Source organism: Falco cherrug, chromosome 7 (assembly GCF_023634085.1).
Source record: "Falco cherrug isolate bFalChe1 chromosome 7, bFalChe1.pri, whole genome shotgun sequence".
NCBI classification, from domain to species: domain Eukaryota; kingdom Metazoa; phylum Chordata; class Aves; order Falconiformes; family Falconidae; genus Falco; species Falco cherrug.
In genome coordinates, this window is record NC_073703.1 from 52,918,399 (window position 1) to 52,943,595 (window position 25,197).

Sequence of the window (25,197 nt, forward strand, 5' to 3'; positions counted from 1 at the left end):
AATATGGTTGAATGGGATTTAAGCATAAAGGAACTTTAGTTTCATTAGTGTCTCATTCTATGAAAATTAGGATAACTAGACCAATGTTTTGAATGAAATGAAACAGACTTCTTAAAACATTTTCAAATGCAAGGAGTCCTTGCAGGCAGAACATGATTATAGTCTTGGTTAAAAAAAATCATCTGTTCTTTGTTGGTATAACTGCACAGAGCAATGAATTTCGCGCTTTCCACATTCTCATATGGATTTTGACTTTGCAGAAAAAAAAGTCATCGCCTGGCAGATTCATCCCCACCACTGGGCCCCTTTGCAATCTCTATCAAGTTGGTAATTCAAAAATATTTTCTCATTGAATGCAAAGAATGGATCAATGCACAATATAACAGTGAAATAACAGACAGTAAAATAACAAAATAGAGAAACAAGTCCCCAAATCTTTCAAATCTTAACATCAAATCATCTTGATAAAAGTCTAATTTATCAAAAAGGAGGAAAAACCTCTCCAAAAGTACAGAGAAAGTATTTGTAAAGAATTAAACTACTGAGCTCAACAAAACCAGCACACCATGCAATAAGAATGAAAGTACTTTCCCTCTTGCTCAGGCCGTGCAGCTTTCTGGTTCACTGGCAGAGCTCATGAAGTTCACTGCTTCTCACCTGCATTGCATTTAGTCTGTATTTTTGGTGCAGATCTCTAACAATGACACCAGAAAGGGGAGAGAAAAGGGAAGAAAAAGAGAAAAAGAAAAAGACCTCAACCCCCAATCTATTTTTCCATCTTCACCTACTCAGAAAGTACAAGTATAAAAATACCCATTGGTGGAAAAAACCACCACACAGTAAAAAAAACCAACCCACATGACAAACTCATCTGTGAAGTAACTAACCACAGCACCCTTCAAACGCCCACACACTGACTTCTGCCATTTTCAAGCCCTTCTCCACAGCTTCTTCTTCAGGCAGAAGGTGACTGATTCTCTTACCCTACAGTGACGACCGTCTCACTCTCTGCATTGGCCAGCCAAGGTATATCCCAAACTCTTCCTGTCAATATACTCTACCTTGACAAAACTAACAGAAAATGAGTAAGGATGAAAAAAGGGTGAGGTCCTTCACATTAAAGCCATGGCCCTAGCAGTAGGCAGCTACTTAGATCACCATTTGGTATCACCCACTTGAGACAAAGCACACACCAAAACGCATTTATACGCATGTCCAGGTAATTACCAAACACAAATTACTCATTTGTACAGATACTAAAGCAAATGTTTCTCCCCATTCCAACTGTACAAATCTTCTTCAGTTAATGGGTTACGCAGGCATATCAACAACCAAGTCTTAGGGGAAAACCCAAAACTTCCTAGAGCACAGCATTCCCTTCATACAGTCCTTTATTATTTAGGACATATGGCAGGAAAACCAGTTGCTGTTATAAGAAATCAAACTTGGCCACAAAACTAACCAGGTAAAAAATTCTAACTTTTAAGTTATTATTCTCCTCCTTTTATTAAGAGAGGAAATCTGGCAATCCTACTCCCAAAAACCACCTAGTTCTAAATCTGTGCAACAACCCCCTCCCTTGCGCTGCTGCCCACCCCCCCACCCCCTTTATTCCACCTTACTTCAAATTGTAATTAAAAATAAGTACAAATATTTTAGCTGGAAGCTGAAATTGTTTATTAATCAATGATGTGTAATTTAGTTTTCCTTTTTTTTAATAGTAGATTCATAAAAATATACTTTGCAAATGAACCCATTAAGTGCAAACCCCTATTAAATAAAAAAACTAGTTTCAATGGAAATTTTTTGCCCACCCCTAGTTTGTAGCTATGCTATTGCTGCACCACTGAAGTGCCTACTAGAGATTACACTGAAAAGACTGTTCTGATTCAGTCATCATCATCAAGAGACTGAAAATTGCCATTTATAGACTCCAGCTGCAAAGTTCTGATAGAGACAGCAGTAAATGTGACAGAAAGGGAATGAGCTCACTTCTCATTTTGGACAACAGAGTTATCTCATGTGCCCCAACTAGGTGAGTTTTCACACTTTTTTGTTTATCATTATATTTATGTCTATCTGTGTACACATTCTGGCTGATTTTTACAGTGTTAATCTGATATTAGATCAAGGCTAAGGTCCTTTCTGCTGTCTTTTTTCCAGCCATTCATTATTTCTATTGTGACAACTCTTAGAGCTCTCATGTGCAATATGCAAACCACTATACAAACACAGAACAAAAAGATCTTTCCTGACCTAAAGACCTTTTCATGAGAACTGCAGTTTAAGAGTCTTTTAGATGCTGGTGCTTATTCCCCACTTAAAAGGAATCTTCCCTAAAGGGGTGAGGGAAAATAAGCCAAAATATGTGACAGGCCAGAAAAACTGTGTATATATAAATAAGAACTTTCCAGTATTCTGCGTGAAACATTGGAAGTTTTTTTAAATATTAACCATCATTCTACTGGCAAAAAATCAGCTGGGACCTCTATCCAAGTCAAGATGTAAGAAGGGTCCTTCAGAGAATTGGACAGATGCTAGTTTGCTTTTAATCCCACACCAGCACATCCATTGTTACCAGTGTGTTTTGCACCAGAGGATCTCATTCCCTGACATCAGTGAGTTTACATCGATTCTGTTTTGCATTGAGAAAGAGAGACAGACAGAGAGAGAAGCATACACGTGCTAGTACTAAGACTCCTGTCTGCTGACCTAAAAAAGGAATTGACATTAAGAAACGAGAATATCCAGCTGGTCTGACTTCTTGCCAGATAATCTACCAGCCATGACCAAAATGATCAGGTCTCAGGAGATCTGTCGAGGTGGGAAGACAGCTGGTGGTTTACAGCACCTGAAATAGGGCCCAAATCAGGGAACTGTGGAGTTGAGATCCTTGGGAACAGATAATTTATTTATACTGGTGTAAACCTTCTGCCTCTGTAGCTTGACAACACACCACAAAGCGATGAGTTTCCGGCACTCTGCCACTGCTGCACTTCTAGTGTGAATGACCAAATGAATAGCGCTTTGGTGGGAGGGATGGTGAAAGGTGAAGATGATGACAGTGGTTAAGTCAATTCCTTTTTGTAACCAGGATAATTTTTTTACCCCTCAGCTCACCCTCCTTCCCTTTCTAATGGCACTTTTTGAGGATTTCCCTCTTTTTCTAAAATCTAGAATTGTACTAATTTATACCACTCTCTTAATATCCAGAGTTCTTTTCCGCGTTGCTCACCACTAAAACTTAAAGCAGCTTCTTCCATCTAACTTCTATGCAGTCACTTCTTCCTGTCTCTCCACGACTAGAAAATAAAATCCCAAACCATTGATCTAAGGGAGGGGGAAAAAAACCCCCAAACAACCCAGATCTGGAATTTTGCCTGCCTGCACATATAAAGGATGCATAGGTTGAAAAACAAAGCTTGCCCAATCATGGCATCTGGCAATGCTAAGGCCCTGTGAACCAGAAAATGCTTTTAATTATCACCTCACCAATCATGCTACACATTACTGCTGTATTTTTTTGGTTAAGATCCCTCGGGGAACTCAACTGATCATGATATTAATCAGAAGGCATGTAGGAGGGAGGGGGCAGAATGCTAGAATTACACGTGTAGGTCCCTTAAGGCTTGAATAAAGAACTGAGATTTAGAATCCTGCTGTCAGAGCAACTGAAGCTTTGCATGCCGCAAGCCCCAGCCCTCTGACCTACACAGCCATGGCATTATCATATCTGATTTTCCCAGGATGGTTAATCTCAGCTGCTAAACTTCATCAGTTTCTGCTAGTGTTTACCCATCATCTGGATTTGCCACTTCCGAACTTTTCCAGGCCAGAACCCAACAAGCCAGCTGTCACACTCCTTGACAGGGACAAACTCCCCCCCCCCAACATAAAAATCTGAAGTCTGGCAGCCTAAATGGCTGAATCCCAGAAAGGCACAACAAAAATACATCTTTTGGGGGAGAAGAGGGAGATGTAGCCCTGCAAATGCAGCGAGTTTCAGAACACAGCTCACAGCAGTATGGTCATGTTAGGATGCTGTGGTCCAAGACGGACTGTATTATCATAGTCTACATTTTTTTCCATAAAATATGTTCTGGTAAAGAAACAGTGTCTTGGCAACTTAGCTCTCGTACCCAGAAAATGCATACAGTGCATGTAAAAGCAGCAGTACTCCAGGCAAGGTAGGAGCCAGTCTGCAAATGAATTAAATTACATTTCAGAGTCAGGGCGCAGAAGGGTGACTGGAGTAGGAGGGAGAGAGTCGAGTTTCTGGTGCACATGGAGTTCTCCGTGGAAGCAGCCAATAAAAGCACCAATTAGTGCTAACATACCCAGGGTGTTTCTGACATGGATGTCCATTTCCCATGCTGATGGTATGCCCACATGGCAGATGGAAAAGGACAGTAGCTAGTTTTAAATGAGCACTGAGGTCTGCCTTGGTGAATATATTCTGTTAAGAAGCCACAGAAAGCTTTGTCCTGCTATAGCCAGATCACTGCCAGCACTGATATTCAGCCTACATGGTGGTGGACCTTTCTCAATACATTCAGCATAAAAAGCGTTAGCAAATTACAATTTCTGATCACAGCCTAGTTCCATGAATTTGAACTAGTGAATTAAGTTATCTGTCCTTTTCCCTCCTGAACATAGGAGTATTTCAGTAGTAGTCCTCTTTCTGGATCATTTTCAAATTTATTGAGTGACAGTGTCTTGATACGGAGGGTTGAAACATGCAATAATTAAGAGTCCAGGGTGGGGCTGTTAACCACAAGGACTATGTTTAATAATCAGTGTTAAATTGTACTTCAAATTGAGATGATTTTTTTTGTATGCAAACTAAGCAAACTGCTTCACTTTGTACAATGACCATTGTAATTTCTTTGAAAATTTAGCTTTCAGTGTTCTTAACGCTGGTTCCATAGATTACAGTTACAACAATTCCCTCCAGGTGTATATAGAAACAACAATCTTAAGAGCTGTAAAGCTTGGATCATGAGCCAGAGTTATCAAAACTGAAATTCCAGGATGAAACATTTCACTTTCAGCCTGCAACATGGAAACAGAGGTCAGCCAAACATTTGGGGACTAGAGATGACTGTTTGCAAATTACAGCTGTTCACATCTGGAGTTCAGATTTGGCCAAACTCTTAATGTATCACAAAAACTAAACTTAAAGAATGTTTTGGTTGTATGATTAGGAACATAAAAGTTAGGCAGCATTAAATGTAAAAAATGCTATGTGCAACTTTAACTCTGCTTATCAACTGCAGAACAAGGGGCTCAATTATTTGTCACAACAAATATCATCAGTGTTGACTGTGGCATTTCTTAAGCACAAGTCTGCATTTGCCAATATAGGTCTCACTGGCCGCATCCATTTCTCAGGGCAGAGGGGCCTGTGACACAAGCTGAAGAATGCAACCTCTCCTCTGAAGAAGTGCCTTTTGGGCTGGCCTGGTGAACTATATACATACAACTAGCAGTTGCATGTGAGCACTTCGAAGTACCTTCAAAATCATAGCTTGGAGTACCTTCACAACATATGTTAATTGGGCACTTTCATATTTTTTTTTAAAATTGCACAGCCAATATAGCCACACATATAAAATGTCTTCCCTCTCGTAAGATGAATGAAAAAACATTTTAGTACATGCAGACACCACAGTGGCTCACTGTTCAGAACCAACTCATTTACAAAGCTAAAAATACATATATGTTTATGCACTTAGGCACACATACACACAGAGCCAATATACGACATGGAGGATGTTAAAATGTCCAAGGATTACAGGGGTCCAAATTCACTCCCTGACTGACACAGGCTTTCCAGGAGGTTCTCAGCAAATCAGTCCTCCTCTTCATGGAGCAGTCACAGATCCTGAAGCAGAGGCAGTACAGGCTTTTTTCTTCAACTCATTCTCAAAAAGGAATGACTCACTTTATCCAAAACTAAGCAAATAGATTCAATTTTGGACAACAACCAAGACTGGAAAATTTCATCCCGATAAGCTTTTCTGACCGAAGACAGAGGGTTAGAAGGGAAACAGTTATACAGCCTTAACTATAGGAGGTTCCTTCCATTCCTGCTATAATGCAAAATATTCCAAGATGTGCCAAGTTTTCACTGTAGTCTGCATCAGGCAGCGACAGGACACCTCTGTGGACAGTAATACATAAATCCAAAATGATCTTTTGACTGCAGTGACTCTTCTCTCCTGAGATGTATTACATTTTTTAAAGTCAGTGAAAAATAAAAAAATTGCAAAATATCAGTTTTAATCCTTGGACTACAAAATGGTTGAATCCTCTCAAGGCCAGTCAGGGCCAGAAAAAACTTTTTCCCCCTTTTTCCCAGATTTTTTTTTTTTTTTTTTTGGGGGGGGGGAGGGGGGGGGCAGGGGGGAGGGCAAGGGGAAAGGGAGAGAGCAAAGAGTGGTTGGTTTCAAATAGCAACATTGTCCAAAAGGGTGAAAGGGAACAGATGGCCATGGAGAATGCAGCCTCAAAGCCCTAAAGAAAAGGGCTATTTTGACAGATCTTGCTGTTTCCTATTCAAGCATGAACACTCTGGCATGGAGAGTTAAGACGATACAAGGAACAACCTCTGTTCCCAGCAACTGTCTACGGGCAACTGGCCTCTGAAGCTCTCTGAGAAAAACAACATGAGACAGACAGACAAACAGATATGGCAGCAAGCCCAGATCTCAGCCACCAGGAAAGGGGGGAGGGAGAAAAAAAAAAGCCCACAGAAAGGCTAGAAACAGCTGCCTTTTCCTGGCTCCAGTGCAGAGCATTAGAAAGAGCCTGTCCAGCCTTTCTCATCTTCCTTTTCAGTGAAACTTCTTGAAGGGGTCACCCTCAAGCTGTTGGTCTTTGCCCTGAGGGGAGGTGAAAAAGAGGACAGAGCAGAACTCGTCTGGCTCAATGGAACCTGCTTCCTTTAATCACAAAGACCTCCCTCCAGCTAATGAAGAGGAACTCTAAATGTAAAAAAGCATAATTAATGCTGCATTTTTGCATGCAAAAAGGTTGAGAAATTTAAAGTTGTGGCTCCCACAGTACGTGTAATTTGTTTGCATAGTATACAGAGGCAAGCCATTATATCCAAGGCAGGGAGAATTGTACTCGCTGTGGGAAACACTGCTAACGTGTGTCCTGACTTTTTCTATCATTCCCAATCAAGAGGGTGCATCAACAGCTGTTTCATTCACCAATTCTGGGCACATACTATCAGGCAGAGACTTCAGTTTTGAAGGGCAGCTTCACATCCTTACCCAAAGACCTAAGCCATTAAGTGTAACCAGACATCACTGTTTCCAAAGTCCATATAGCAAGGGGTGAATCTGAGTTTCTCAATTTCTTTCTGATTTATGTACCATTTTCATCTTTTAGGGCAAAGCCCAATATATTGTTTCCCAGCCAACGCTTGTCTATGGGCACCAAGCAATACCTTCCCTTTGCACTGTAATCTAGACCCGAGCAATGGTAGTTTCACGCAACAGTTGCACGGAGAAAAAGAGGGGGCAACTGTTATAAACATTAACTATCTTCACAATCCTTCCCTGAGGCAGGGAAGTAGCTATCATCTCAATTTTAATATCCTCCTTTTTAAAAATCATTGAAGGAAAAAGATAATAAGGAACTGTGGGTGCTCACATGCCAGGGCTCCAAATGGAGAAATGCAAATGCTACATACTGATCCTATCTGCGCCTTTGTTCCCTCACCTGTGAAACAGCATTTGTTACCTTTAGTCAATAAATAGTATATGTATATAAAAAGACACCAGCAACAAATAACCTCAACATCCTCCGTCTCCAAAGAAATCCAAATTATTATCAAAACCATGGTTTTCTACAGTATGTAAATGGTTTGGTTTTGCGGGTATTTGTTTTGTTTTGTTTGTTTTCACAAAGGATAACCTCTGTAGTCATTACTAGCTGTAATTGTTAATTTGTAACTAAATAGATAGGATCTGACTACTACTAGTAGTCAAAGAGTAAATAAAATACCTTATTTTAAGCTAAATCAGATAAACCCCATTTCTTTTCTTCTTAACCATAAGCTTCCTGAGACTAACTGCCCCAGGCTATACTTACTAAGAAAATCTCAAACGTGGATTATTGGCTAAGTATTAATGAGCATTGAACTTGTTGATTTGCCTTTATGTTTCCTTGAGCAGAGTCAACCTAGTATAGTTACCCTGTAGTTTTCATTCTGCTTTACAACTCCTCCTGTTCACTGCCAGTGTAACGATCAGCATCAGCGTTACAAACCGATTCTGTCTTTTGTGTTGCAGGACAGGTGGTCCCTCAGCACATTCCCACACATTCCAAATATTTTAAGTGTTCCACATCTGTTGTCTAAAACATTTTTATCTCCCTGCAAGAACAGTAGGAGATGAAAACAAAAAGGTATGTATAATGTCATAAAACATTTTATGCCACACAAACTCTGTCATTTCAATGAGATGATAAATATCAAAAAAGAGCTCAACCTTTATTTGTTATACCATATAGCTATTAAAAGTTCTCACAGAGAAGATTAACTTATGACAGCTTTAATAGCCCAGATGATAAACCTGAGTGCAGATGTGCCTTTTTTTTTCAGTATCTGCAGACCTATGGGAAATTTTTTAAAATTAAAGAATTAACATGACTTACACATTTTCTGACCACTCTACTTAAAAAAAAAAACCAAACCAAACATCTCCCATGTATGTATAAACAATCTGGGTGGAATTTTCATAAGTGCTCAGTGTTGGCCTATAGCAGGTAGGGAAACAAATGCTTCCTCCCCCTCCCCGGAACGAATCTGATCAGATATACTTTAAAAACATATGGCTGCAAGTGGTTCTTCTTGCTGATGAAACAGAACCACTGGTCAAGATTTGAGGCCAGGAAATTACAAGCAAAAAGTGCACCTCAACTACCAAGCAATCCTTAGGAGGCAGAAAAAAACTGCCTGGGCTGCAACTGGGATAGGTGGTGAGGGCTAGCATTTCTGCTCCTGCTGAAAGTGGTGTGAAGTGGCAGCAGCTACCAGGAGTTGGGAATCTGGTTTGCTTCTCAGTGCAGAAGCTGGCATGCCTCACTTTACCAGCCCTGCAGCTCCACTGGGTACTGGCGTTGTTACTGACAGTGACAGGAGACTGTCCCCTGCTGCATGACCAATGTCATTTCCAACAACATAATGGCATTCCTTCCAGTACTTTGCCGGCATGACAACAACAGCTAGGAGAGCTGATGCCTCCTCATATGAGATTCCAGCAGTACAAATGTGATCTCCATAGCTATGCAATATAAACAAATGCACAGTTCTTTATTGTTGCTAGTGGTGGTTCATTTTTTAAATGAAAAAGAAACCCTGCATTCGAGCTACTGAGAAATGTTACGGGATCTCTGTGGGACAGACCTAAGACTATATGCCTCAGGGAAAATGATGCCACTGTGCAACGGTGTTCAAACAAAGCACTACCAGAACATGCAGCAAATGTCGTGGTACTTCCCTTGGGGCCAGGACTTGGGCATTTTAAGCAAACTTGCCTCAGTTAATTTTGGCAGACAACTACCTTTGTCCAGCCCTAAACCAATGCTGACTGCAAGGCACAGTATCTCGTCAGTACATAACGGCAACATGATGCTGGATATGAATGAGGATGTAGACAACTTCACCGAAAACTGGATATATTGCAAGTGGAACAGATCCATGAAGGGGAGGATTTTAGCTTAAACTCAGACCTGCTCACCATAAACTCCAGGAGGCCTCCACCACCCTGGTACTATAGCGAGAAGTGGAAAGACAAGAGAAAGACAAGCGGGACAGCTGTGCTGAGGCGCATCAGTGGGCACCACAATGGGAGCCCGAGAGATGAGAATTGTGGGAGTTTCACTTGACTTGTAAATCCTACCTTTTGAAAAGCAATTCTGCAGCACAGATGTTAGCATGCTTAACTCTGCCAAGCAAGAGGCTGCCAAAGGCTGAAAGATCACTGAGAAGTTAGAATAAAAATTACTTTCAATTATGTACAAAGATCTATTTTTCATTTTTATTGTGGAAAGAATTTCACCTGCCAAGAGGATAATTTTAGAAGAAAATTCAGCGTGTCCAAAGGAGCTCATACAGTGGATTTCAGTGAAATGCCTGCTAACAAGGTCTTGTACTTGTGAATACACTTTCTACATTTTTAAACTCTACTGATTTCCTTTAAAGAAAAAAAATCATGCAAAGGTTAATATATTTTCACTGGTATTACAGGACAGAAAATATCCTTCTTAATCTTGTTCTCTCTTGTTTGGAAAGGCCTGGACTATATTCCAGTATGCACATAAAGCATTAACATGTCAGTGGATGACTTTACAAAAACAGAAAAGCTTTAGAGGCATATGCTGGCTCCTCAAAAGTGCCCTATTCTCTCTGCAGTCCACATAAAAAACTTACTTTTCAGGATCTCTTTAGACTGTGAGTGCTTCAGACAGTCTAACGAACACTTGGTCAGGAAGCACTTGTATGCAATTACATGATTATTGTAAAACCTGGGACATTCTCTAATGAACAGTGTGAGACTTCACAGGTAAGCTTAAGCTGGCTTCAGAGCAAGGGGGATTCACCTGGCACCAACAAATCATTTCTGATACTTGAGAGATCACCTGGGTTCCCTCGCAAACTTTTGGGTGGTATCATCTTCTGGCTAGGGTTTCACTAGCTCTTCCTTGTTCAACCAGTTGTTTTCACTTCCACAGCAAACTCCTCCGAAAAGCCCAGTGGTGCAGAGAGTAGCAGCGGTTACTAAGCAAGGGACAGTCTTTCCTCAGAAAACTAGGTTTGATCCTGTTTCTTTGCATGCTATTGCCACAGTGATGTTAAGTCACTGATGATCCCATAGCAACATCAAGAATTTTAAACTGGAATCTGAACAGTGGGAGGAGATGGAGAAGGAACAGGGCAGGCTCGGCCTCTCAGATTTGCTCTGCAGTCCTGGCAATCTCCAGAACTTGCCAAAGAAATTATATGAGAAATATCCAAGACATAAATACAGTTCGAAACATCACACATTCTCATTACTCAACCACACCTTGCAATACTTGGTGTTCCTAAAATTTCAGTTTCTGGAGTCAAGTGATTATGGAAAAAAACCCATAGTTTCCTATGCAGCCTTCTCCCCTCTCCTGCACCCAGCATATATCCATTCCTCTGCCTCCAAGCTGGAGAGTGGCTTGAAGACAGTCTGATTGCATCCCCAAAGCTTAGGAGTGAAGTAGTAAATAAAACGATCTCCCAAATATATATCTTTTAAATCTCAGTTTTCTTAGCTTAATGTGGAAGGCCAATCCTAGTATTTCTGGCAGTATTGATGTACTTTAACAACTTCAGGTAATACATTGATTTGCTATTTCAATTTAAAATGCATGATACAAATGTAGCATCAATTATCATGTGACTGTAAGTAGCCAACTGAGGTTGCTATGTATTTTGGTCCTGTCTAGCTGCAGCACAACAGATACACAGTTTCTCCTTATCTGCAATGAATTCCTGTAAATCTTTTAAGATTTTTTTCTGTATGTTTCAGCTGAGACCAGGTAAGGCAGCAGATAACACCAGGCAGAGCACTCCAAACTTGTGTCTTATTTCCCATGCTAGAAACTTTCACAATTTTAAAAATTATTATTATAGAAGACAGACAATAAACAGCTGTAAAGATAGCAAAGTCATCAATTTGCCAACCTCCTGCAGCTCCAGGACAAGCTATGAATGTTCTTACAATTTTCATTTCTAAATGGTTTCTCAGAACTGAAGGCAGACATCTCATATAGTAACTTTACTAAGTTCTCTCCTGACACGATCTCTGGAAAAACAAATAGCACCTACAAATATTAAGGATTGTTTCCCCATTATTTTCAGCATAAAAGCACGTTATTATGGTTTGGTCAGGGGCCTACACTACTTGAACCAACTTAGTCTGTCACTCTACTCTGTCCTTTCTCCCAGGTCTTCCAGGAAAATGTTAAACAGCATTGGCCCCAGTAGTGACCACCGATGGAGACCACGAGCTGCCAGGTGGAATCTGAATGACTGACGGCTACTCTCTGAGCTCAGAGGTCCTGCTGATTTCCCACTACCTTGTAGGTTGGTCATCCTTCTAGTCTACTTCTCTCTAATTTTACTGCAAGGACACTATAGCAGACTATGTCAAAGACTTGCTAAATGCAAGATCAAAGCACATCAGCTGCTCTGCCCACCTCCACCAGGCCAGTCATCTCATCATACAAGACAATCAGACTGGTGAAGCATGATCTGCCCTTGGTAAATCCAGGCTGGCTGTTTCCAGTCACCTTCTTACCTCCACGTGCCTAGAAACCTTAGATGAGATTACTTGTCCTTGTATTAATTCTGAAAGAATTCTGTGGGTTTGGTGTCTTAACACAGAATGAAAGACAAAACCCACCTATACTCCAGCTAAACTTAAACATCTGTTTAAAATACTGATAGGTTTGATAGATGCTTAACTAAATAATGTCAATTCCCTACTATTCAAGCACAAATTGGCAACACTTGCAAGTAAAACAGCAAGCTGCAAACACAGGTGTTTTTTTAAAGAAGAAGAAAAATCTTGTTATAAATAAGTTCACTCCAAAACTGAGAATATTATGACAGTATTTAGGATGACTGGGTAGATAAACGTTAGTGGATTCAACTGTCTGTCCATACAGTCAGAGGAAAAAAACCCCACATGCTTATTCTCCTTTAGCAATCCTCCTGAGGTACTAATGTACTTGTCATGGGAACTAACTGTATAACCTTATCCATCCATTTCTCTGTGAATACTGTACTTTAAAAAAACTAATAATTTGAGAAGCATAAAAAGATTGAGAGTGATGATCAGGTGTGTGAATTTCTGCACACTCATGTACCAGAAAATTGGCTCTGCATTGAGACACTAAGTACTTTTTATAGACAGGTCCAGATGTTAAGCAGACAGCTCTGATGCAGGTTTCCTTCTGCTCATCCTGCCAAGGATTTTGTAGCCTCTGAACAAATTCAGGAGCTGTGATGGGATTGAATTTCCATGCTTAGGTCAGCTCCTGGCACTAGTAGATGTGACAAACGATGTGACAAACTGCACGTGATGTTTTGGTGAGGATTTAGACTTTCCTTTATAGCTAATAATATGGTCTGCAATGCTCAGAATCTCCTACATTTCACTAGAGGCCTCTCCTTTTAAAAAAGAGTGTGGAGAGGAGAGCCACAGAAGCCCCAAGCTACAGCAATTATTTTTGAATTTTCCAACCCCACATAAAAATTGGACAGTGTAGGCAGTGAGCATAAAGGATTAAGTAGTGGGTTTGCATGGCAAGGTTTTGGTAGTCACGGGGCTACAGGGGCGGCTTCTGTGAGAAGATGCCAGAAGTTTCCCCCATGTCCAATGGAGCCAACGCCAGCCAGCTCCAAGACGGATCTGCCGCTGGCCAAGGTGGAGCCGGTCAGTGACTGTGGTAGTGCCCCTGGGATAGCATATAAGGAATGGGGGGGAGGAAGTATCTGCGCCAGCAAGAGAAAGGAGTGAGACTATGTAAGAGCAACAAGTGTGCAGACCCCCAGGTCAGTGCAGAAAGAGGGGAGAAGGTGCTCCAGGCACTGGAGCAGAGATTCCCCTGCAGCCCGTGGTGAAGACGATGGTGAGGCAGTCTGTGCCCCTCAGCCCACGAAGGTTAACAGTGAAGCAGATATCCACCTGCAGCCGTGGATGACCCCATGCCAGAGTAGGTGGATGCCTGAAGGAGGCGGCGACTCCATGGGAAGCCTGCACTTGGAACAGGTTTGCTGACAGGACTGGTGACCCTGCAGAGGACCCAGGCTGGAGCAGTCTGTTCCTGAAGGACTGCACTGCACCGCATGGAAGGGACCCATGCTGGAGCAGTTTGTGAAGAACTGCAGCCCATAAGAAGGACTCACATTGCCGAAGTTCATGTGGAAATGTCTCCTGTGGGAGGGACGCTACAGCAGAGCAGGGGAAGAGTGTGAGGAGGAAGCAGCAGCAGAAACAACTTGTGATGAACTGGCTGTAACCCCCATTCCCCTGAGCTGCTCAGGAGGAGGCAGAGGAATCAGAAATTAAGTTAAACCGGGGAAGAAGGGAGGGGTGGGGTGAGGGTGTTTTTCTGATTTGATTGGTAATAAATTAATTTCCCCAAGTCAAGTCTGTGCCCATGACGGTAATTTCCGAGTGATCTCCCTGTCCTTATCTCAACCCACGAGCCTTTTGTTATAGTTTCTCTCCCCTGTCCAGTTGAGGAGGGGAGTGATAGAGCTGTTTTGGTGGGCACCTGGCATTCAGCCAGTGTCAAACCACCACACACCATCATTCAAAATAACACAGAAGAGACTGGCCTAAGAAAAGGCCTCAGTCTAAAATGTTTTTTTTAAGGACTTACATAATGTCCCCTGGAGTTTCAGTGGCATTCTCATTGCTCACTTCTAGTGAGAGTGTCTACAGGGCAGCAGCAAGGGACCTTTGAGAGATACGCTTGATTCCAGAGAGGAAGTGACAGAAGTCAGCAAGTCCTCCCACTAACGGAGCATGTTCCCTGGTATGGATGTTATTGCCAGTGCTCCACTAAAGTGAATCCTGGAGCTGAAAATCCCACCTCCACAAACATGGTGATCCACCTACTCAGTTCTTTGCAAACTGCAAAAGACTTTGCTAAATTAGTTACACAACAGAATTTCAGGTGACCACACAATTCTGAGCTGGAGGCACTGACTGCACATGTATCTACAGTGTTTCTCTCCTAACTCTACCAAGCAGGATTTGTGCTATCCACAGGTTAGAAATGCATTTAGATTTCACAGCTGCTTAGCCTCCAAGAGCAGGCTCCACATACACTACTTCCACTATTTCTGCTGAGCTGTTCCACAAGAGATTGCAGCACTTGCCTTTCCCACTTTCTGCCCAGCTGGCAGCAATTCACTATAGCTGGGTGTCAAGCCACTGGATGCACACAGTCCTGCAGCACTTCTCCCCAGCAGCAGAGCCTACTGACAGCTTCCTCACTCACTACACTGGCTTTCCAGTGAGCACTGAAGTTCACTGTCCTTATTTTCAAGCAGGCCTGTATCCATAATCCAGTGTGTCTGAAACAACTTCCGAGGTCCAGAATGAAAACACCGTTTAGCAGCCCCACTCCAGAGGTAAACTATATCCTCTACACTAAAATTCATCTGTGCAACTTCATCCTTCTTGACTTTGAGACTTCAAAATTAAACCCTGGACTTCACAGTTTCACCACCTTCTAGGCCAAATGCAAAGAACATTGCTTTGGACAGAAATACTTTTTAATGTAGACAGCGAGCAGTATGTACATTTACATCAAAACCTCACCATAGGTAGACTCCACATTGTACAGACAGTTGTTCTTTTGTAGAAAATGGGAAGAAAGAGTAACTTACAAAAGAGAAACACTACCTAGCACAAAACTGGAAGTCAGTCTGCTCACACAAAATTTAAAAAACCTGCAACTTGGGTTGAAAAGTAGCTGTGTTCATGTAAATGAAAGATGGTGAAAAAGGCTTGCTGAAAGTACCATGTCACACCAACCTAAGCTGGTAATGAATAGTACCACATGACACATGAAAATAGTACTATATACCATGTGAAAAAAATAATACACTGATTTGGTCTGTTGCTTTCACCAGGGAAATGGCTACTTGGCTGACAACTATGCCACTAGCACCCTGCAAGGACTGTTTCCTAGGTTGTGATATATCACTATCCTTTCTATACTAGTGTTGCACTGGAACTTCTGAAGATTCAAAAAACAGAACTGGAGGTGACTTACTAAGCTGCACATCCAGTGGTCTGAAGCATGTGACTGTCAGTACAACATAATTGCCAGAAAGTAAAGGAAGTTTAGTCATTGACCAATGCTGTCATTCCAGGTATTCCTACTTCATATATACTTTTAACCCATCCTCTCCAAAAAGCAGCACTGTGACTTCACCATCTGTCTTGGAATCAGTGAAGCCAACTGACTTCAGCTTCTGACAAGCAAGTTCATTCTGCCTAATGTGACAAAAGAGAAACACAATGGGAAGACCATCCATCCCACATAACAAAAACAGGTAACTGCTGCTTTACCACCTCTTCTGGAGCTAACTATTCTACCTTAGGCATAAACTCCAGGATTTGATTATATCATCACTTTGAAAGAATTCAAATTTCTGCAGACTCAGGTTAGGAGTATGTAAAACAAATAACGTGAACACTATGATGGGAGTACAATCCCAGGGAAATTCCATGTATGCTCTCAAGCAGAACTTGTACCAGCAGAACTTGTACCATGGTTCTGAGCTCCTGACTTTGAAAAGCAAATGAACGAGAACACTAAAAAGTAGAACAATCACGATATTAACTTTGTTACCAAACAACAGCGCAATTAAAGATAATATCAATGTGACATATATAAGAAAGGGCTAAACATGGACTATGTAGTGTCTTAGTGAATGTGGCTAAACAACTTGATTTTATTCTTTGTGAAACCAACTTCAAATTTTGCCCTTACATAAGCTCTCAGAAAAGCTCTACATTGGTAGGAAGTTTCTGTAACTTAAAAGGTGGTCTAGGTGAACTGAATGTCAGATTCAGAGCTAACCCACAATGGCACAGAGCCATCTCACAGAAGCTTACATGCAATCTCATGCGTGAAGCAAAAGTGTCAACAAAAAGTTGAAGGCCTGATTAATGTAGAAAGCTTAACTTCCCCTGTAAAACAGAGTCTGGAGAAGTGGCAAGATATATTTAATATCTGCACATTTTCAACCCAGGAGAAAAATACAAAAGCATATGTAGAATTGCTCTTTGAGGATGCTGCATGAAGAAATACAACTAACCTACCACCAAACCACAGGAGACCTGGAAAGTAGGTGGCAGGAGACCTGCAAAGTGTAACAGTGGCAGTGACACTATGTAGAGTTTCTGAAATAAATAGATAGGAAAAAATGGTTCCTTTCTTCTAAGGGCAATGCCCATGACCACTTTATAGAGGATGAATCTCACATTAGTGAATTTAAGAGGCTGGTTTGCCATCATTCAGATAGGAATGTGCTCTATATATTCATTTGCAATATACATTACATCTTCTATAATTCTAAATAAAACAACAGTCTTCATTTAATTATCATGCTATAAACATGATAAAAAGAAAACCATTTAGGAAGTATTAGTTAAGAAAGTGCCTCCTGGATACTGTTGATCATTACAACATTCTGTAAACTCCATTACTGTCGGTGGTGGTGCACATGATGAGAATTATCTTGCATGTTTATATACTTAGACAAACAAATCTTTCAGCCAGAAAAAAAATGGAATGTCCATATATATAGAACAGAATCATAGAATCATTTAGGTTGAAAAAGATATCTGAGATCATCAAGCCCAACCGTTAACCCAGGACTGCCAAGGGTTCCAAGCAGTTCCATCAACTCCCTGGGCAGCCTGTTCCAATGCTTGAACACCCTTTCAGTGAAGAAATGTTTCCTAATATCCAATCTAAACCTCCCCTGGTGTAACTTGAAGCCATTTCTTCTTGTCCTGTTGCTTGTTATCTGGCAGAAGAGACCTACCCACACCTGCCCACAACATCCTTTCAGGCAGTTGCAAAGAGTGATAAGGTCCCCCGAGCCGCCTCCTCTCCAGGCTAAACCACCCCAGTATAGTACCTCCTGGAGGCCAACAACTCTTCCAAGTCTTTTATGTTGGTTCTAATGGATGAGCTTCAGCTCTCTCAGCCAAAGTAATTACTGGAAGAGATTTATAATTTCTTGAACTAGATAACCAGAATGGACTGTTCTTTCCCTAACGTCTAACATATTTTTTTTCAGTAAGGAAGACTAATCCTTAAAACAATCTGTAAAAAATATTGAATGAAAATGAATCATATGAAATTAAATAACTGGTTCTGCAAATGAGTAATAGGATTTTAGTGATTTATTTTGGAACAATAAATATGCAGGTATAAATTTTGACCTTGCTAGTAGCATCAATATAGGTAAAATAAAGCTCATAATACGTGGTCAGCTCAAAAATGAGGTCATGTAACAATTTCACCATGCACTTCCATGCAACAAGTCAGCCAACAACATCAAGCTAGTATGGAAACACAGCAGAATTTGTTGAGAACTCAAGAAAGGCACTTATCCAACTAGTTAAACACAATTTGTTGTTAAAGTGACATCTCATGCAATCAAAAGCCAGAAACTGAAAGCACTCTCTTGTACTTGCTCACTTTACAAAAGCGGGGTATTTGGATTCAAAGCTTTGCTCCTAACTGCAGATTTGTATTACAGCTTCCTAATTTGCACCTGTGGATAGGTACATGCACTCAGCTGTTCCGGCAGGCAGCAGGATTTGTAGGGACATCACTTGGTGACAGATTTGGGCCTAGTGGCTTAAACAGTTTTGTATCTCTAGTTTCGAGCCATTTCTGGTGAACAGAAGCATATCAACACCTTGGAGCCATAACTAACCTACATCCATACCCACCAAATCAAATGAACAACTTGTATACTCTACATTCCAGCACTGACTATGCTGGTAATATTCCCTAACCAAAGCCAGTTAAAAAAAAAATAAAATCAAAAATATCTGATTTTTAAAATCAATCCATTTGCTAAACGTTTTGTGGGAACACGTACATGCCGGTAAATCTTCTGACAGACACAGTTCACGTTGATACCTGCCAAGCAGATTTCCTGTAGAGCTCTGCTGCTTTTTAGCTCACCCTCTGGCAGCCTGCCCAAAGGATGGCTTCAAATCAATGACCCAGGACTTCCAAGGGAACAGCTTAGGAGATGTTAAGAATGTGGGAGAGATTCCATGTACACATTTTTCAAATAATATGTTGCAACTCTAAGCAGACACTTAAATTTTTGTCTTTCCATTCCAGTTAGAAATTTTTTTTGAAAACTCAGGAATTATTGCACAACAGAAATGTAATTTACCAGCCACTCCTATTACAAAGAACCACAGGCTTAATCCTCTACTGGAAAGCAGATCAAATGCCTCTCAACTGCACTTCCCCTTTCCATCTCTTCTCCCCACTATTAAATCTTCATAGTTACCTGGAATCATACTGTAACTTTTAGTTTGAGAAACTACCATATAAGTGTCTCCCAGGTCATCTGACAGTCTCCTTATTCTGACATCTGATCGTTGTTGGCTGGGACAATTCATAAAGACTGCTAATGCTATAACTAAATAGCTTTCAAGAGGGATGAGGCCATTTGCAAGACCAATTTACATTATTAAAGGTGTGACAGAAACTGAAGAACAGTGGTATTGCATCTCTGACAAATTTATCAATCTTTACTTTCGCTTAGGTATTGACATAACGTACCTCTAGAGTACCTTAGAAAGAACTGGTACTTACTAATATTCCCATAGTATTTGACCCTAAATGTGGACATACTTTGTACATGTAATATAGGGACAGCTATGGCTCAAACATTAGTTGCCATGCAAAGGCAATAGCAAAGACAACATAATGCCTAGGAAAAGCTGCCCAAATTCTGTAGGGATACTAACAAACTTTACCACATCTAGGACTGTTCCTGGGATCTCACCAGGCAAGGTTAATATAATACTTCTTCTAAAGGCAAGCACTGCTAAAGAAAAATAGATTACTTGACCTATTCTAAAATAAAGGCTGGGTTTGTATGATCAGGTTTTTGAATTTAGCCAAGACATGTTATACCCTATCTCTTGTGAGAAGCACCACAGGAATTTCAGTGAATTCAAAAGGTATAAATAACAGACATGCTTCAGATGAAAGACAGTATTTCAACAAAAACAGTGCCTCTTTATGTCACTCCCAGTGCCTGTCTCAATGCTAAACTAGCAGGAAATAAGATGCTTACTGAACAACCAACGCTATTCTGTGACCAATAAAAGTTTTTCATGCTGGTTTCAGCCCAGTCCTACTTTATTTACAGGATATGGCAAGATTAGAGCCAGAGGCACCATGGTCATTTGTCCATTAAAACTCACAGCTATCTATAGCAAGAACACATTCATGAAAAATTGAAATTAGTCATTCTCTATGGCTTCTCTAGATTTTCTCTTTAGATGTAGTGACTTATTTAAGCAATAGCCATTCCAACTTTGATGAAATTGCAAAAGTTACAAAAAAAGTTTTCAAACTACAGTAATACATTTGTATTAGTACGCTCTCCAAAGGCATTACTGTGGGGTTAAACCTAAAATAATACAACATACCTTGCTTTGAGTTTGGAAGTGCACAGTTGCTGTTAGACTCTCATTTACAGAATGGAGACTGGTACGAAAGCCATGGCCAGTGCTCATCTGCATGTCCTACATACAAATGTAAAGGCAGGTAGCTGATGCAGCCTTGTATGAGGACACTGCCATTAGTGTAACACACACCAGCTTTAGTCTTACCCTTGACAACATATAGCAATAGTGCTGAGTTTGGTTAACATAGCTGTATGGTATCTTCTCAGTTTAAACAGAGATGGAAGAATAAATAAGGCACTGTAAAGGACTTTGCCAGACCATAAATGTCATATCCAAAGCAAAATACATGCAGTTTATGAATCAGTTTGGAATATAATGTTAGAGACTAAGGTATGTATTGGCTGCAAAAGAGCCAGATTGTTCTTACTCTAGCCATTATACTGTCTGATTTTTTTCTTCCTCAGAGAAAAAAAAATCGTGGAAAAAAGAAAGAAAACAAATAGCCAGAGTGCTTCTAGCAGAACCCTAGTGTGCTCAGTCTGTTGTTTCATTGTCTACAACTACAAGCTCACTACTTTCAGGAACAAACAAGGAGAAATATGAGTTCATTTACTGCACAGAATTATGCAGTGAGATATACACAGAAACAGACTCATTCCCATGTAAAAATGAGTGCTTTCTGGGCCCCACACAGCAACATATCAAACTCAAAACACATCAGACCGTTAGTGTTAATATTTATATCAATGTGGAGAATTGCTCCAGAATGGAAGAATCCTGTTCTTAAATTATTCTAAAGGCTCTTATAGCTCAGTTCTGCTCTCCTTTTTAAAGCTGGCATAGCTAGTGGCTACACAGCAGTGGCTCACTGTAGAGGACATGCACCATTTCAGCATTGGCTTGGAGGAATGTGTTGTTTGGGATGCACATGTTCTCCATTTGAGCAAATCACGAAATATTTATCAACTCAGCTATAACTATTTCCCTCTCATACTGGACAGTGTTGGACAACAGAAAGGAATGTTAATGACTTGACTATTCATTCTCTTTATAGGCCTCATTTAATTGATTAACATCACATCAAATATACATGTGCGGGACTTGCGAGTCCCACCTGCTCCAGTACAGTAGGAAAATCTGTTACGTGTGTTAATTTTCCCAGCGGAAAACTACATGCCACTCTCTCTGCAAGGTAAAGAGCTACATTTCTTTCAAAACTGACTATCTAGATTCTTCTTATGCAGCTGGTTCCCAGAGGTAAAGAAACTGCAGTCCCAAGGGATCTGAAGTGCAACTGAATTTTCAGATGCTTGTAGTAGTATCTTCACTTTTCTTCTACAGCTCTCCCACTCCCACTCAGGGCAAGACTACATTTTATTAGCTTCAGTAAGGTTCCACACCAAAGTAATGTTTCCCAGCATCTACTGTGCCTGCTGCCTTGTCCAAACTAGCTTCTAATAAATTGACTTCACGATTACCCAACAGCAAAAATTCTCTATGGCACAGAAAGTAATAACAAGGTGTATGCTCCCCTTAAAAGATTTTATCAGTGATGTAATCTCCTAGCACAAAGCTGCCTCACACATTCGGGTGTGGGGCAGGGGGGTGGGGCAAGGGGGAGATAAATTATGTGAGATCAGCACCAAACCTTGCCTCATCTCCCAGGGGTGATGAATCATGCACCCTGTTCAGAATAAACACATCCTCAGTGAAGGGGACTTTTGGGTGGACCAGAGGGAAAACACCCTGGTTTTTAATGGGAAGATTCTGTTTGTAGATGCAAGCCCAATGCATAAAGAGAAAAAAAAATTAAGTCACTATTCTGCGATTAAATTGCTGTCCCAAGTTTATCTCAAACTCTCTCACTAAAACCAGGTTCATTTTTTCCCCTTTGTAATCCAGTTTTTAAAGTGTTCAGATTAGCATTTAGCTTTGCCCTGGGAACATCTTGTTGCTCTCCATAGCGTAGCTAATAGCCAGTTACTACATAGGAATGCGTATTTTGCACAACCAACCACTTTATTTTTGGATGGCTTAAGGAAGAAGATACGCCAATGGCAAGGGAAGGAAGAAGAAAGAAAAAAATTGGGGAGGGGAGCCAAGACTGAAATGGGGTCAGCAGCAGGAAACAACAGCGGGGTGGGGAGAGCTGTCACAGCAGGGAACAGCAAACTGGCTGGAGCTGGCAAAGCATCATGAGAAGGAGACAGGACAGCATAAAGCAATGCGCACACTGCAGTCAGGGTCATGTGAGGAAGCCACAGGATAGACTTTATAGTGTCTTTTAAATATTTGAAAATTGGACTAGGCTAGAATAATAATATTGCAAAAATGAACCAAGTACTGATCCACAAGTCATTACATCTCTTACCTCTCATCTGCCCAAAGAAAACTCCAAATGTCTCTCAGGTGAGACCACATAATTCATAGATGGCTTTAAGCAGCTCTTAGAGTTTCCTTCTGGGGAAAAGATGCCAGCTGAAAAGCACAACAGGTAAAGACCCCTTGAAACTCCATACAGCAGAGAACAGTGACAAGTTTATGTACTGTACCTGTAACTCCATAAAGTACGCTAGCTCTTGATAAGTTTCTGATAATTTTTTATTACACTGTGTTGATCATGTTTTGTAAAATCCACTGTGGAGGTTTTTATCAGCTCTGAATCCTAGGGAAGTATCTTTTTGTGCTTTAACAGGGCTATGGAGATCAGTTGGAAACCCTAGTACATCACTGAATACCTCTGCATAAAGACAAACGTTCTCACAGGAGATTCTCAAGTTTCAAGACTACTTCCTTACTTGACCTTAAAAGCAAATAATAACCTATTATCTTAGATGGAATGCTTGTTTTTCTGGTAAAATAATTACAACTTTTCCACAGGTCTAGTTCATCTATCACATAATAAAGCAGTAAAGAGATTTTGAAAACAAAATACAAGTGATCTTTCCCCAATTCTGGCCTGCTAGTTCACAGAAGCCCCTCACACCTTCACTATACAGACTTCACCCATATACCCAAGGACTCAGCCTGGGCACCAGAGAAGGCCAACAAATCTGTACATGCACTCTGTACACGCCACAAAGCCCTCCAGCACTCAGAAACCTGGATTTTTTTTATCCAGTGCTCCTGTAAATGTTACAATTGGAGGCTACCTGAGGTCTGCTTACATTCTGATTTTATTAATCCTCTTACACGCTTTTAATAAGCCACAGAACAGTTATAATGGTGATGTAATTATCCAGCCCTGAGAGTTGTCCTTTTATACAAGGTCATGGCCATAAAATGCTGTTCTACCAATGACTCTGTATCACTCAAGGCCACGGAAGAGGTTAGTATCTGCCAAAACCAAGAGGAGACCCACTTAAATTCCTACTTAACAGAGGCAACATTAGAAACTTCACAAAGTCCAGGCAGGGTCTGAGGCAACAAACTTTTTATTGGTTTCCCAAATCTAAATCTCATCATTACTGGCATTTCTTTAGTGTTATTTCATGTAAGAGAGTATTAGTTAAGTATTTTCTATGTTTTGCAAACATATGGACAGGCTAACGTACTGATAACTGCTGGAGAAGTAGTTACATGCTCTGCCCACACAAGACTTGCTGGGTCTTTACATTGGAAGAAAGATAGTACAGCCATAGCAATTTAAAATCCCTGTTAGCTGAGCTCTGCAACCACAGCTATCAACAGATTTTAAAGAATTGGGGTCCTTCTTTTTCCCCCTTCTCTTTACTTCTGTTAGAGGTATGTGCTTCATGTTCACAAGCAGTTTAATTGTGAAATTACTAGATGCTTGCCATGGCAGCATCACTTAACGGACCTGCTGTATTTCTATAATCTGAAAAAAAGGGCACATTTGGTGTTCTGCAGCTCAGGCAAGCAAAAAGGTCAAGTGATACACTCCATGAGACAATACTTGCTGCAAGAAGTTATGAAACAGCATTTGAGCGGAAGGGAATTATTTACAGATATCACAGTGAAACTAGACAACAAATTACAAACCAATTACTGTGGCATCTTACTTGCAAGTCCAGTGAAGCTGAAAATATCAATGATTGGAGAACTCAGAAAAATGTGATTTGTCTTAGAGATACTGTCCATACTTCAGCTCAAACATATCCAGCTGTTACACATCATCTCTCATCCCACATCTACCAAAACCAAAGACGTACTAACATACTTATGTATACTAACTTCATCTATTCATCAATCGGTGTTCCGTATCTGTCTGAAAGTAACTAATGATAGACACTTATTTTTATAAGATGTCAGGAAGACACCCTTTCCCCAAAGACTGTTGTCCTGGTTTTGGTTGGAATAAACTTAATTTTCTTCCTAGGAGCTGGTACAGTGCTGTGTTTTGGATTTAGTATGAGAATAATGTTGATACCACAACGATGCTTTACTAAGCACTACTTAGCAACAAGTCAAGGACTTTTAGTTTCCCATGCACTGCCAGTGAGGAGGAAAAAAAATGTACTTTGATGTCTTTTCCAGGTGTGGTATGTCAAATAACATGTGCAACCTAAAGAAAGTGAGGCCAGGTCTCAGGCTTAAGCAGAAGTTTCATGCTGGGACCTTTACAACATACAGAGATCCTTGAGTGAAACATGAGGCTGCATGATGCTAATTTAGCCAAGAATAACAACAACCACCCAAACAAGTGAAAAGATGGATTTTGTTTCCCTTGCTGAAGTAATACAGCGTACAAATGGAACCGGATACAGTATTGAGCGAGAAAGACGCAAAGCCTTAGTGGCCCTGGACTACCAAAAACATTTCCTAAGATAAGCCTGCAGCGAGCTTAAAGGGGGCCTCACAGTGAGCCATTGGAACCAACTGTAGTAAAAAGGCAGTCCAGGTGAAACATGGGCTTTGAAAGAGGGCAGAGCGTAGGAAAAGTTTCATGACCACCATCAACATACATACTTACTCTGAGCCCACC

The 25,197-nt window shown here is 40.8% G+C and overlaps 1 protein-coding gene and 1 long non-coding RNA gene across 11 annotated transcripts in view; one reads left to right on the forward strand and one right to left on the reverse strand.

The window, feature by feature from the left end:
- Positions 1-25,197, reverse strand: part of RAD51B (RAD51 paralog B) — a 428,481-nt gene that overhangs the window by 195,117 nt on the left and 208,167 nt on the right. The window contains exon 10 of one of the 10 annotated variants that reach the window (XM_055717386.1): positions 22,624-22,730. The exons of the other annotated variants lie outside the window; for them this stretch is intronic. Coding sequence (XP_055573361.1) covers positions 22,627-22,730 — 104 coding nt within the window. The 3' untranslated portion in view covers positions 22,624-22,626. The remainder of the gene's footprint in view (positions 1-22,623; positions 22,731-25,197) is intronic. 10 annotated transcript variants of the gene reach the window in all.
- LOC129736580 (uncharacterized) lies at positions 1,854-12,606 on the forward strand. The gene is made up of 3 exons (XR_008733378.1): positions 1,854-2,035; positions 8,304-8,418; positions 11,993-12,606. It is a non-coding gene; the product is annotated as an uncharacterized LOC129736580 (long non-coding RNA).